Source organism: Chiloscyllium plagiosum, unplaced genomic scaffold (genome assembly GCF_037043375.1).
Source record: "Chiloscyllium plagiosum isolate Xiang-an unplaced genomic scaffold, Cpla_swu_hap1 HiC_scaffold_30, whole genome shotgun sequence".
Taxonomy (NCBI): domain Eukaryota; kingdom Metazoa; phylum Chordata; class Chondrichthyes; order Orectolobiformes; family Hemiscylliidae; genus Chiloscyllium; species Chiloscyllium plagiosum.
Window position 1 is genome coordinate 26,930,789 of NW_028270168.1, and position 15,917 is coordinate 26,946,705.

Consider the following 15,917-nt stretch of genomic DNA (forward strand, 5'->3'; position numbering starts at 1 on the left):
CCGTTGTACACCAAGAACAGCTCACTCCATTCACCTATCCTCATCTTCTATCTTCTCACTAAAGATGACAAACTCTGCAACTGCTGGATTCCATTCTTTATAATTTCTTCCCTAACCTGTCTATCTCTCCACCTCATTATCTTCCTCAAGATTCATCTCTTATCCACTTTTTTGGACACCTTTCCTAGTTCTTTCTCAGTATCTATTTTTCTGTATACTAATTTGATGTGACATTGCACATATTTACAATAAAGTTGCTGAACAAATTCAAACTGCTCTTAATAATAAATAATAAAAACTGATCTTTGGATGCAGAGTTTATACTTCTTGCAACAGATGTGCTAGATGGAATTTGGGGAATCAAAGCACGAGTGCTGGTCACTAACATACAGCTCTCTCTCTATTCTGAATCCCCTATGTGTCACCATATTCAAGACACATACAGCTGAATGGTGTATTCATTATTGTCCTTTTCCATTCATAACACGAAATGGGGGTGATGTCATCAGGCTGTCCAAGCAGTCAATCACATTAAAGGAATTTCTTCAATTCTGTCCCCAAACAGGAAATACAATTCAGTAAAATAAAATCACTTTAACAATGTGTCATAAAGGTTAGAACATTCAGATATGATGAATATAAAAGCTTAAATATTTTTCTTACTTTTCTGTTTTGACAATCTACTAATTAATCATTTAGTTATACTCCAAGATAACAGGTCAATTCTGTTGTTCACCAAACCTTAGTAAGCATATCACTGTTAAAGCTTTCTTCTACAGCAATAACGTATATTTTATAGTTCCTTGAATGAAATAAAACTGTCAAGTCAGTTTACATGACCATTATAAAACCAAATACAACACCAAAGCAGGTTAGGTGAATTGGCCATGTTAAATTGCCCGTAGTGTTAGGTGAAGGGGTAAATATAGGGGAATGGGTCTGGGTGGGTTGCGCTTCGGCCGGTCGGTGTGGACTTGTTGGGCCGAAGGGCCTGTTTCCACACTGTAAGTAATCTAATCTAATCTAATCTAATCTAAAGCCATATAAGAGGATTTCAGGTCAGATGCCCAAATGCTTGGATGAAGAGGTAGGTTTAAAGGAGTGTCTCAAAGCAAGAAAATGTGTCAGAGAGGCAGAGGGGAGTCAAGAATGTGGTGGCACCAAGTGAGTAGTATACAGATATCGGGAATGGTGAAGTAATTGACCAGACTTGAAAACATGGATGACATCGGGCGGCACGGTGGCACAGTGGTTAGCACTGCTGCCTCACAGCGCCAGAGACCCGGGTTCAATTCCCGCCTCAGGCGACTGACTGTGTGGAGTTTGCACGTTCTCCCCGTGTCTGCGTGGGTTTCCTCCGGGTGCTCCGGTTTCCTCCCACATCACAAAGATGTGCAGGGTCAGGTGAATTGGCCATACTAAATTGCCCATAGTGTTAGGTAAGGGGTAAATGTAGGGGTATGGGTGGGTTTCGCTTCGGCGGGTCGGTGTGGACTTGTTGGGCCGAAGGGCCTGTTTCCACACTGTAATCTAATCTAATCTAAAAATCTAAAAAAATCAAGACATTGCTTGACTGGGAGTCAATGTAGGTCAGGGAGTCCATGGTTGATAATGCACTGGGACTTGGTCTGAGAAGAGACACAAGTAGCAGAGTTCCAGATTACCTCAACCTTATGGAAAGCAGTTAAACCCTAGTCAGGAAGGTATGGAATAGTTGAGTACAGAGGTAACAAAGGAAGTGGATAAGGGGATTAACAGTAGCTGAGCTAAAGCTTGAGTGAAGGTAGGTGATGTTACAGACATGGAAATAGATGGCTTAGTGAGAAAACAAATATGATGCCTAAAGTTTATCTTGTGATCAAATAAAACCCCACGGTTGCAAACAAACTGTCTTAACTGCCAGGTAGGGGAATGAAATTGGCAGCCAGGGGAAAAAAAATTGGTGTAAAGACTGAAAACAATGGCTTTAACTAATATTTACTTCTAGATGTCAATTTTCATTATTAGGGAAGGTACGTAAATGTGGGAGAATACTGGGATTCACAGAGCTGACCTTTACAATTGGCCACCTGAACACCACATTTCCTGTCGGAGATGGGTGTGTAGGATGGGTTGGAAGTGGAGCCAGGTAACCCAGGCAGAACTGAGGCAGACTGTGCAGAAAGACCTAATGCCAAAATTCAGGCTTACATTCTACAGGAACACCAAAATCCCAGTTCAGAGGAGGCAGCTGGTGATTTGAATACTTCTGTAAAACCCACATCAGCCTGACACTACTCCCTCTGCAACAAAAATCAGAAATGCCATTTGTGAAGGTGGGACTTGAGATTTCAGGCCACTTCCTGACAGAGATGGTCTCCTGTATGTCAAAACTTTGGGCTCCAATATTTAATTGGAGGAGATTGCTGCTCACCCAGTACTAAGTGCAGATAAGCATTCTGATACTTTAAGGGATTTCTAACACCAATGTGAGGGAGGGAAATTCGGAATTCTCATTAACTTCAGTGATTGTTGGGTCCAGTGTGGGGTGCAGACTGTGACAGAGTCCTGAGTGACAGATAGGATTTCTGGATTAATCTGTGCATGTTCAACATCTCAGCACTGTGATCAGTTTCAGAAGAGCAAAGATGGCATATGTTGACAGTATGCTGTTCACACCTCAAAAAATCAGCCTTTCACAATAATTAGCATAGTCTACAAAAGACGATAGGCATTTCCCTCTGTTAGGGAGAGGGAGGCAAGTGATTATATAATTTAGGGAATATCACTCTCCATAAACCAAAGGCAAAGAGCTAGCTTCCAATGAACTACAATAGCTGCTACAGGGAATGGGTCCATGCTCATAGCATCATTTTGCACCACACTTTAGCTATCTAATCAAATGAGCTAATCAACACTCACATCACAATCAAATATGAAGGCCTTTGGTGGGAAACATTTTTAAAAAAAAACATGTTTTTAACTCAAACTGCAAATCCTGAAGCATATATAATGTAGAAATAGCCAAGAAAAGCTGACTCGGGAGTGAGATCAATTCAGTCAATGTGCAGTGATAGGATTTATAGCCACTATGGTCAACCGTTTATGAAAATATGCCAATGCTGATTAATAGGAACACTATTATTATGTTGAAGTGAGAAGGGTGGGGGATACTGGAAAACCCAAAATGGAACATTAGTGTGTAAATTCTGCTCTTTCTTACTGGTGGAAATGATAATTTTATGGGCGATAATAATTCATTTTGTTGCACTTGCAGTATTTTCACAAGTTTTAAGATCAGACCAAGAGTTAATCTTATTTTTGAAAACTGCAGAGTGTGCCATGAATCATTGGGCAATAGTTCTGAGCAACTGAAATGTAGCAATTCTTCCACACCCTGCCAAGACATGAATGCCATAATTCAAAATAAAACACAAGACAACAAGTTTTGATGTTATTTATGAGAACATTTGGTTTTGATAATGAGAAACTGTAGAAGACATGTAAAGGGAACATAGAGGTATGACCAACTGAGTACAAAAGCTAGATGAAAGCGATGCCTCTGAGCATTAGGAAAACAGGACTAAGACAATATGTCTCAAAACATAAGTGGACACTTTCCCAACACAGATTGACCTTTTATTTTTACTTCTATTTGACCTCAATGGGAGAGAAGTAAAAGGAGCTTCTGTATCACTGTCATGTGTTTAATCCCATCACATAAATTCAAGATATACCCCACAATAATTTGTTTGTGTTAATGGTGAAAGGGGCAGAAACCAGTAAAATTAATTCCCAAACAATTACTGCCTAAGAAGGGACAGAGGTAATGTGAGGTACCACTGAGCATTCGCATTAATTGCCATTACCCAGGTGATAGCTCTGCCAATTAAAAGAAGCAATAAAAGCCAGTCAAATCCATTTGTCACTCTTGCTTAAAATACATTGCTCCATTCACTCCCTTTGCCGCTGTGTTAAGTTTTGCATCCCCTCCTACTGCCCTGACTGTCTCAGAGCATGACATCTTGCAACACAGAAATCCATGTTACATAGAAAATGTTTATCAGTAATTGATTGATTTATTTATTAACGTTTATTTTGGGGTTGTTATGAAGTTATGAAGGAGATTCAACAGATCAAAGTTCTAACTCTGGGCTGCACCTTCCCATCGCTGGTGAGGCATGGGTAACAGCCAAAGATTTGGTACAATTGAGTTAAAGTTAAAAAATAAGAGTCTCAATGTCAAGAACATTTTTTTTCTGTTTTACCCCTTAAGCTTTAAATGGTGATTCCAGAATCCCATTATTGAGCAGTGACTATCTCATTTCCATGTGTTTGTGCATCATCAGTGGTCCAATTTGCCTTATTCAAATGTTGCTTACAGTTCTCTCTTCCTTCGCAAGAAAGTAGACAGAGCAAGTTCCCAATGTGCAAGCAGAGCAGGTACCTGGTGCTTGTCCCAGTCTTCATCCAACTCTATCTCCACCACAGTATTCCTGCATGCTCCATTGACAACATCCTCCTCCATCCTTCATCCTCGCAAGTTGGCATGGCCAAATCCACCAGCCTGACCAGATCGGACCGACTCGCACACCATTTCGGTCTTCCACTTGCAGCTAATAGATTGCATATTTTTGCCAGGTCACCTGTACACAGGAATGTACATGCATTTCAAGCATCTGCACAGGTTGTATCTTCTGGCTATTAATTTGCTTTCTTAGCACTCACTCATTTTGTGCTTCCTTGGTGCTGTCAGCCTCTATTTTGCTCATTAGTACACAGTCTTCAGAGTTAATATACTGGCTTCCAGCCACGCTTCTTAGCATGGTAAGAATGAGAGAGAGAGAGACAGTCAACTTGTTAATATGGGGAGAACTGGACAGTCAAGGCGATGGAGATGTCAGTGCATGTGTCAACATTCTGCTTTGTCAACATTACACCTGAGGTTTATAGCAGCAGTCTACACAGCAAACATACTTCATGTGCTTCAAGCAAATGGCTGATTCTGAAAGTCCAAGGAGAGTAGTCCTTAGTGGGGTCAAGGATGACGACAGACAATCAGAGGGTATTGCCACAGACAGTCAAGAGACTATGTGAAAAAGATGTGGCTTGGTCTGATTGACGTTTATCTATTTCCAATTCAGGAGATTGTCAGTCTGGCAAGTCAAATGCAACCAGTCTGGAGGTTACTGAGTTGGGTGCTGTTGAGACATCAGTCTAGGGTGGGCCAGTTTTTCCAGTAATGAGACAAAGGAAGGAATTGAAACTAGAATGTCAGACTCATGTAGGGCCATAACTGACTGCTCCATAAGACCTCGCCACATATATACTGAGCAGATCTGGACAGTATCAGGTGCTATGCAAACTATGAATACTTTTGATGTAATATTAAATGAAAGAAATTATTTCCACTTTGAATGGTATTATTAATGCTATAGCAAATATATTATCCACAAATACAGATACATCTGCATTATATATTTCGGGGAGGAGGTTTTTTTTACTACAATAAATTATCAATAAATTCATCCCCATTCCAAATTCTAAATCCTCATCTATATTCAAGGTTAATGGTTACATGCAAGAAGATAATTTGCAGAGTTCTCCTGTGAAGATCTGTGATTTGCAATTTCTTCTGTTCCACCTCCTTCTATCAGGAGGGAATCTTCCTCCACGCAAGCTCTTCCTGTCAAGAGAGGAAATGAGTAGACTGTTTTCTGCCCACAATTTATTTCATCTGTTGAGATCAAGCCACATCTTCTTCACAAAGTCTCTTTGCCTGTCAAGGAATTTTGTTGAGTGGGTGAGAACCTCCTAACACTAGCCATAAACCATGGTTGTTTGATGTGTGTTATATATTTAAAACTATGGGATCCAGCATACATCCCCCAACCTCCCAATACAACAGTATCACGCCACCACATAATCTCCTGTTGAGGCCAACATGAGTGTAACTTCTTCATTCATTTATTTTTTGTATTGTTCTCCGATCTTTTTATCTGTAATTGTATGACAAGTTATTTTATTTGCAAAGGACTAACAGAAATGAACTACATCAGTCCTCTTTTGGTCTCTGGTGCAGCCTGAACATGCTTCCACACCCAAAGCAATGTGATTGACTCTGAAAGGACAAGCAAACCCTCAGTTTCAAAGGCAACTAAGGATAGACAACCTACACTGGTCCTGCCAATAACGCCTATATCACATGAAAGAATAATAGATAAAAACAATCTGGTTAAATTTGCAGACAGACACTGCTGATGATATCAAAATCTGGTTGTTACGGGAAACAGAAATACTGACAGTGCATAGTTAAGTTTCTGTTTGATTTAACAGGGCTTTTAAGAGATTTACTGGCCCACCTTTGCTGCTGTTTAGAGAATAAGAAGCTGAACAATGGCAAGTTTTTGGTGGGAGAATGAAAAGGTGAACATTTAAAATCATAGAATCATATAGCACAGAAACACACCCTTCGGTCCAACTGTCCATGTAGACCATAATTCCAAACTAAATTAGTTCTATTTGCCTGTGCTTGGCTCTTATCCCTCCAAACATTTCTCATTCATGTACATATCTAAATGTTTCATAAATTTCCTACAGTGTGGAAACAGACCATTTGGCCCAACAAGTCCACTCCAACCCTCCAAAGAGTATCCCACTCGGACCTATTCCCCTACCCCCATTACTTTACATTTCCCCTGACTAATGCACATGGCCTATACATCCCTGAACACTATGAGCAATTTAGCATGGCCAATTCACCTAACCTGCACAACTTTGGATTGTGGGAGGAAACCGGAGCACCCAGAGGAAACCCACGCAGACACAGGGAGAATATGCAAATTCCATACAGGCAGTCGCCCGAGGCTGGAATCAAACTTGGGTCCCTGGCGCTGTGAGGCAGCAGTGCTAGCCACTGAGCACAATGTCTTTTAAACATTGTAACCCTACTCACATCCATCACTTCTTCTGAAAGTTCATTCTACACACAAACCACACTCTATTAAAAAAACTACCCTATGGAAAAAACACTTGCCATTTACCTTATGTATAAACCTCTATAAGGTCACCCCTCAACCTCCTAAGCTCCAGTGACAAAAATCCCACCCAATCCAGCTTCTCCCCATAACTCAAACCGTCCCTTCCCAGCAACATCCTGGTAAATCATTTCTGAATCCTCTCCAGCTTACTAATATCCTTCCTATAACACGATGTGTGGGCACCAATGTTGGACTGGGATGTACAAAGTTGAAGTCACTCGACACCAAAGAGGACTGATGTAGTTCATTTCTGTTAGTCCTTTGCAAATAAAATAACTTGTCATACAAGTTAATTTCAAATCATAAGCTTTCAGAGATTTGTCAGGTGAAGCGACCTGACCATTCACCTGACGAAGGAGCAGCACTCCAAAAGCTTGTAATTTCAAATAAACGTGTTTGACAATAACTAGGCGTTGTGTGACTTCTGACCAGAAATGGACACAACACTCCAAAATAAGCCACACCAACATCCTTTACATCCTTAGCATAACATCCCACCTCCTTTACTTCAGGAGAAAATAGTCGTTAGCAGATAAAGTTTTAGGATATTAACTAATAAAGTGAATATATGACAAACTGTTCATATGATTTATATACATTATTTTATCTGAGTCCAAAATATTTTTAAATTTTCTGTTAATGATGATTAATTTTTATTCTCTACTGCTAATTTACTCGTTGCCACCAACTTCAAATTTTCTTCTCCTCTCCTGAAATGTGACTAATTACAAATTTTTTGATTGAAATGACAAATCTTTACACATCAGTCTAGATCATTAGGTTTGTGTATCTTACTTGAATAGAGAGGAAATCATAGTATAACCTAAGCCTGTTCACAGTCACTAGCAACTACATCCATATTCTGCAACAAGAAAGTTGTTATCAGGATATGACTCTGTGGTGAGAGCAATTCCATCTCCGACTTGCATAGGATACTGATAGGAACAATAGACTGTGTGAGACTGTCCAGCACTCAAAACCGAAACCCTTTGAATGGACCACCATTTTAGAGCTAGGATCAGCTAACTCAGAACAGGCCAGCAATCAAACCTGGGACCTACTTAATTTATAGTTTAGCAATAACACCACCCAGCTCACTTACCCCTGGAACGATCAACTTTTTTCATAGCGTATGCAATTTTAGTTTTGGCTTGTAGAATCCCCACACTTGTTAAAAAAAGATAGATTTGCATTTAATCATGTGTTTTGCAGCAACCAAATGTCCTGAAGTTCTTTACAGCCAATGTAATACTTTTTAAATGTTGTTACTGGTGTGATTTTTGCAGTTATCTTAGATCTGTGCCAGTATAATCAATGAATTCATGTTGCACGGACTCTAAGGTAGCCAGGTGAGTGGTACCAATCACATGATCAATAGAGGACTGCAACTGGATCACTGCAGTGAAATTAAACTTTTAAATATATATATAATGAGCAGAACCCTGGCATGATCCAACTTAAACATATATTTTAACAAAATCCAAGTTTATTCCTGACTCAGCTTGAGCCATTCCTATGAAATGGAATTCAAATTATAAACAGCTCTTTCTCAGCCAAAATTCACCTCATATTATGAGAATGTCTTAAACTACCAACTGTAGGACACTATGGGGGGGTTAGGGAAATAATGAAATCAGCAACTGTTCATACCGTAGTCAACATTGAGAGCAACATTTGTAAATTCTAGGGTTTCTTTTGCAAAAATGATTTCAGAGGAAAATGATCTATGTACCCTGCGGTTTGTGCTTTGGGAAGCAAGTTCAAAACTGCGTTCCATTCTAACCACAGTAGAAGAAAGATCGAGGTCTTACTGTTCAAAGGGCAACCACTCAGCTCTCTTCTCATGAAAACTAATTGTATCTGAAAAAGACATTAGACAATCCTTGATGTTTATAAAACTCTGTTGGCCTTTTCAGAACACACATGCATAGACACTGGGGCAAAGGCTTCGGCTCTGCGTGTGTTTGACATGTTTTAGTGCTTCACAGACTGCCTGCTGATTAAAACTAGAAAAGTTAGTGATACGTACCAGTGAGTCATAGTTCACAGATACTAATAAAAGTGGAAGGAGTGACAACTATAAAGCCCTTGATTGGTTTTCATATTGTAAACCATAGCATTTCACAAATGCTAAACCTATAGAAAACACAAATCCTACTCAAGCTGAAGTATTGTATATAATTCTGGCCACAACACTTTGAGATGGATCTGAAATCTTTGGAGAGAATACAGGAGAGCTTTATAAAATTGTTCTGCCATGTGGAATTCAATGTATATAGATAAACAGGGACAGCTGGCATTGTTCTTCTTGCATCAGGTAAATCAAAGAGAAGATTTGATAAAGTGGGTTAAAATTGTGAAGGGTTTGGATGGTGTAAATAGAGCAATGGCTGAGGAATCAGTAACTAGAGGGCACACTTTTAAGACTATTGACAATAAAACTAAGATCTAACAATAAGGATTATTTAACACAGTAAGAGATTAGTATTTGGAATTTTTAAGTTAATTCTTGGGCTGTGAGCATCTCTGGCTATGTTTAAAACATTGCCCAAAGTGAATGGATTCTGATTCAATGACTTAAAAAGAGAACTGGATACTTGGAGGAAAAAGAATAGCCTGCTTCTGTGTTGTGCAATGGTACAATCTATTATCACTTCAAGCTTGACATTTAGTACACATGCCACAATATCTAAAAGATAATATTTTAGTTTGTCACACTTCATTACAGAACCAAAACAAGGGTTCTGGTTCCTATAGTATTAGTTTTCTCTGATGCAGCACCTGAAACTTATAAACAGCAATTCTTGATTCCTTATAAGTTGGAGAGCCAGCATTTCCACCCCCGTGAGAATGATGCTTGCAGGATTTTCTAATTGTGATACTATGCCATTAATAATTCTCTCTCCAACTTTGTTCACACACCATTTTAATGGATGGACTTTGAGCAGTTTGTTCAATCCCTACCTTTTAGCTTCCTTTTCCCTTTTCAAAGTTGCAATGCACTCAGACACTTCGGTTACTAACCTAATGCTAGGCCTCTGGTAGTGACACTCCATTGTGTAATTTCCCTCTTCCCTCTGTATCGCCCACTGCAATTCTTATTGATGGCTAGGAATTATAATGATGCTGGCTTTTCAACAAGCAGTTAAGTTGAGGACGCCATGCTGTACTCTTGCCTTGAATTTAAATCAAGGCTCAGGAGTTTGCAATCAGTTGCTACAAGTACATTTGTCTTGGTAGATCTTTTCTCTGCAAGTAGCAATTGACCAACAAGTGTATGAAACTGAGCTAGTTCAGCACAAATATTTTTTAGCAAGCAAAGGTTACAAGCTTGTTACAGATTCCTATCTTGTCATGGGAAATTAACTAGTCAATGCATACAATATCTGCAGTGCATATGTTATGGTTATAACTCTATATATGTATTTGTATTAGGGAGCTGGACGTGATTCTTGCAGCTAAAGGGATCAAGGGTTATAGAGAGAAAGCAGGAATGGGATTCTGACATTGCATGATCCGGAATGATCATATTAAATGGTGTTGCAGGCTCGAAGGGCCAAATGGCCTACTACTGCACTATTTCTATATTTCTATATATGTACTAGATATATATACCAGCTTTACAGAATTACATGACTTATACACCAGATTTTAGAACATATATCTGCACACAGGCACCCATATTTGATCATTATACCCTCTGAAAAGTGTATTCTTATGAATAATATTCTTATTAGTTGTATTTGTGTGGGTTAATCATCACACTACACTGTGTTGTAACGATCAGCTAGGCTCCTGCAGCCATGATATCACAGTTGCTACCAGACGTGCACTCACAGTACTAAAATAAATCCAGTGACTAAAGTAATTGAGGTGGAGGCATTTCCAGTCCTGTGATCATGATGGCTCCACAATTTAACTAAATGAAGGGTTTGGAGAGAAGTTTAAAAAGTGAAATTTCACTATTTATATAAATAAATAAAATGAAGTCTTAAATGTAAGGATCATATTTCTGCCATTATTATTTAATTTTAAAACATGTGCTAATCGTATCTTTTCTTCCTGTGTTCCTATAAAAACCCATATTAATTACATTGTTAGGGTTCTCCCCACCAGAGTCATCAAACATGCCAATAATTAACATTTCCAACAGAAAACTTAGTCAACAATGGCAGAAAGAAAGCTTTTGTTTTCCTTAGGAGACAATTTTCATGAGTTATTTTACATGAAGGACTCATAACTCATGTGCACCACTTCAACATGGCAGATTAATCTTTGCATTCTCTGTGTTTTCAAAAGCATGTTCACCATTACCCTTTTATATTCAATTATCATCAAGTCAAAGATAGATACATTTCAGAGGATTAAGAGAATCAAAGTATATTGCATGACAATGCAGAACAGTACAGCTGAGGTAGAAGATCAGCTACAATGTTGTTAAATGGTGAAAGAGGTTCAAGGGGTAGGCTAGCACACATTCTTATTTCACAATGCTCCCTCCATTGCTACAGTGACAGCAATGCAAAAAACACTCCATAAAATCCCTACAGTGTGGAATCAGGCCATTCAGCCCATCGAGTCCACACCAGCCGTCCAAAGAGCATCCCAACCGGACCCATCTCATTCTTGTAACCCTGCATTTACCATGGCTAACCCACTTAGCCTGCACATCCCTGATACTATGGGCAATTTAGTATGGTCAATCCACTTAACCCTCACATCTTTGGACTATGAGAGGAAACCGGAACACCTGGAGAAAACCCATACAGTTGGGAGAGAACGTACAAACTCCATACAGATAGTCACCTGAAGGTGGAATCAAACCCAGCCCTCTAGCACTGTGAGGCAGCAGAACTAGCCACTGAATCACTGTGCTGCCCCAAATCAGCTATAAATTAGTTTGTGATGGCCATAGGTTATAAAATTCAAATTTATGACATGTCTTTGTTGTGCCAACTTGGATGATGCTAATGATAAATGCATAATCTACCCATATAATTTATTTTTTCCATCATCATCTGGAGTAAATTGTAATTTAGGGAATGCAATTATTAATGAACTTCGAAGACTTTTAAAAATATCATTCATTATTATTCCACCAAAAAAAATCTGACATCAAATTTCAAAGTTCTGCAAAAAATCAGCAGAGTTTAGTCCTGAGAGCATTTCGGCATATTTTATAGTCCCATTGTCTAAAGCGAATTACTTTTCAGGAAGGCCAAGAACAGGGATACATTTAAACCATGCTGTCTTTGTAAAATATCTGTTGAAATGATTTTGCAAAGTCAATCAGGTAGAGTATTGGTAGTAAAAACAGTTAGGGATGATACCACACCAATAGAAGAATCCACCTGATTTTCTTTCATTTACATTAGTGGAATAAAAAAATCACACTGCTTATGACAAAGGCAGTTTTCCCAAATTTTCTCTTCCATTTAACTAAGCAACACTTAATAGTCAGCCAGTGAAGATAAAAATCTGGAAATCTATCCAGAAATAGAATTAGAAGAAAAGAGATTGGAGGAGACTGGTGTAGAACACAAATGCCAGCATTCACTATTTGCACAACATGACATAAAGTAAGTAAAGTTATCACAGTCTTACCAAATCATAGAGCTATTCTCTCATGAGACTGCCGGTGGTTTAATTTGAGGATCACCACATCTCAAGTGAGGGGAGAGGTTGAGAAGGAGAGTTCTTCATGAGAATCTCAACTGGTGCAGGAATTAAATCAACACTATTGGTGTCACTTTCTATTACAAACCAACCGTCCAGTCAACTTGTTCTATGTATATAATCCATTGAAGATCACTATTATTGAGAATGATTGTAGATATTTTACATTGATTCTGGTAATTCTAGTCAACATATCTAGGAATACAAAACATTACGTAGGGAGAAGAGTGATTGTTTGTGGGTATCTGTTACATTATTTTTATTTTCATTGTTGTCAGTGATCATATGGGGAATAAGTGAAAACCTCAGTTACACATTAAGAGAATAGGTGAAAATGCAACATTAAGATGGCCTTTTTAAATTAATAATTATGCAAGCTTAATAACATCAATCAATAAATACATTGATGTTAATGTAACAGACACTACCTCATGCCCATAATCTAATCCTGATGTTCATAATTCTGTCAATAGGTTTTCAAATGATTGTTTTAATTACTGTGTTAGCAATCATTTATGCAAACAAGTATTTTGTTGTTTGGGAAACAGTTTTGGGGTCTTTAATGTTCAGAGGCTGGCATATATACTGGTACTTCAAATGAATTTCATTCACAAAAGCAAAACATTTCCTGACATTAATTAGTTTGTTTTTCCACAAGTACTGCCAATACTGCCAAGCCAAATCCTGTAATACGCTTCCTACTTCACCAAATAAATTAAAATAAAACTTTGCAGTGCTTCCTTTGTTTTATTTTTGTATGAACCATGGAAGGAAAAATACTATATGAAGTACTTTTATTGTTCTTGCAAAATCCCTCATGACAGATACTCACAGCATCTCTCCAATGTTGCACCTGTAATGAACACAATGGAGACAGACACTGAGTGATAAATTGTTGGATGCAGTGTAACTGCTCTCCACGCACACCATTCTTTGACTGTTTTCCTGGAGAATTGGGCCAAATATTCCTGTGCAGTAAACACAGGGCTTGCATGAGATGAATACTTGCACTGTCCAATAAAAAAAGAACACGCATGTGGCCTGTTTTTGTTTGCTGCATTGAATTGGGTTTGACCTGGTTCCATTGTTCCAAACTTTATGATTGCCTTTCTTGTGGAGTTAAGGAATGGAATGCTTGTTCTGAAGAAAACAACATGGTTGAAGGGATATGGAAATGATGACTGGAAACTGCACATGGGTGAGCAACTTTCCAGCTGGTGCAACATTTGGCTTTCTGTTTAGACACCAGGTTCATTCATGCATCTTAAATTTTAATATATATGCATATTATATATGTATATATCATTCACCCATTTTGTATGTTTCAACATTAAGCTGAAGCAACACAGTCTGCTTCATATTTAGCTAGATAACACACATACTATTATTTGGAACTGGATTTAGAAAACATGCCCTCACTTCTAAAGTATTAAAACATTGGAAGTGGCTTAATTTTCTGCTTACCAAATACTGCTGGGAGTCACCCCACCAGGAAGCAAATTCCTGCATGTTTAAGCTGTATCATTATTGTCCAAGACAAATTCAGCAATATTTAGCATTATACTGTTTTTGATATTTTTGATCTAAAAAGCTTAGAATGGAATCAGATCCACTTGAAAAACAAGTTATTCAAATTCAGAGATAGGCTACTGAGATTATTAATCATAATTAATTGTTAGTTTTGGAATTTGTCAGGAAAATGTCAACCAGCACACAATCCAAAATTTATGCCTTGCTCTCTGTGATCTCTTCATTATTTCTACCCATCAAAGTCATAGGTCCCCTAGCAGGGAGAATTCGAAATATGCAATAATATCTTATGAAATAATATTATAAAGTGAAGGTTTTCTGTATTTAAACAAGATCATTTATTATATCACTAGACAAACATAGAAATATAGGAAATAAGCAAAAGTAGGCCACGATTCTAAAGGATCTTCTTTGCGAATATAGTGAGGGAGTGAAGGACCCCTATTGTTCTACTGTGGAATTTGCACTGCTGACAGCTTTGATCTATAGATGGTCTAAACTGTACTAGCTGAATGCAAAGGGTTTTCTGTTTTCTTGGAAGTTGTTGCCAGATTTACACTCAGTCTGTGGATCAGATTGTAGACTGTTCTCCTGGTTTGAGGGAGTCCTATTGCTCCATTGCAGAATGCACATTAAGTAACATTTCCCTAAACACTCTGAAGATAATAATATTATTTGTATGATACTGATTCATCAATTGCTTCCAGGCTTAAAATAAAATCTTAACTCAAAAGTTCATGGCACAAAATTAGACTTGTTATAAAGGTAATATAATGCATTACATAGAATTTACAGCATACAAATAAGCTATTCATTCTCACTGGTATAGGTGGTGTTTATGATCCACACCATCCTCCTCCCACCCTATTTAATGCAGACTTACATGTCATATTTATATTATTTTCTCTCCCATATATTTTACTAGCTTCCTCTTAGACATAGAAACATAGAGAAATCGAATATCAGCACAACAGTAAGCCATTCAGCTCTTTAAGCCCACTCCACCATTCAATATGATCATGGCTGACCATCCACTGTTCTCGAATTCTCCCCAAACTCGTTGATTCTTTTAACCCTAAGAACTATATCTAATTCCTTCTTGAAAACATTCAACGTTTTGGCCTTATCCGCATTTCTGTGACAGGGAATTCCACAGACTTAGCACTCTGCGTGAAGAAATTACCTCTCACCTTTGTCCTAAATGGCCTGCCCCAAATCCTTACATTGTGACATCTGGTTCTGGATGGTCCAGACATCAGGACCATCCTTCCTGTGTTTAGTCTGTCTAGTCTTGCTAGATTATTATAGGTTTCTGTGATAAACCTTTTATTCTTCTAAACTCCAGTGAATGTAGTCCTAACTAATTCAAACTGTCTTCGTACGTCAGTCCTGCCATCCCAGGAATCAGTCTGGCAAGTGCCTGCATAGGCAGGACACGCTTTATACCTAGATAGTCACTTCATCCACTTTATATGGGAGCAAGTTTCATTTTATAATCACTCTCTGTAAAGAACCATTTGCATTCTTTATTGGATTTATTTATTGTGATTTTACACTTATGACCCCTAATTTTGGACTTCCCCATAAATGGACATACTCCTCTACAACTAACTTATTAATTCTTTCACAACTTTCTAAACGACACCCGACCCAATCCCACCATCCAACAGTTTCTGTTTTCTCCAACAAGGA

The 15,917-nt window shown here is 38.3% G+C and overlaps 1 protein-coding gene across 3 annotated transcripts in view; it reads left to right on the forward strand.

Moving 5' to 3' along the window:
* runx3 (RUNX family transcription factor 3) overlaps positions 1 to 15,917 on the forward strand; it is a 154,940-nt gene that overhangs the window by 65,001 nt on the left and 74,022 nt on the right. For 2 of the 3 annotated variants that reach the window (XM_087976833.1, XM_087976834.1), the window contains exon 1: positions 13,796 to 13,893. The exons of the other annotated variant lie outside the window; for it this stretch is intronic. In XM_087976833.1, coding sequence (XP_087832959.1) covers positions 13,827 to 13,893 — 67 coding nt within the window. In that variant the 5' untranslated portion in view covers positions 13,796 to 13,826. Of the gene's footprint in view, positions 1 to 13,795; positions 13,894 to 15,917 lie in introns of those variants that run through there. 3 annotated transcript variants of the gene reach the window in all.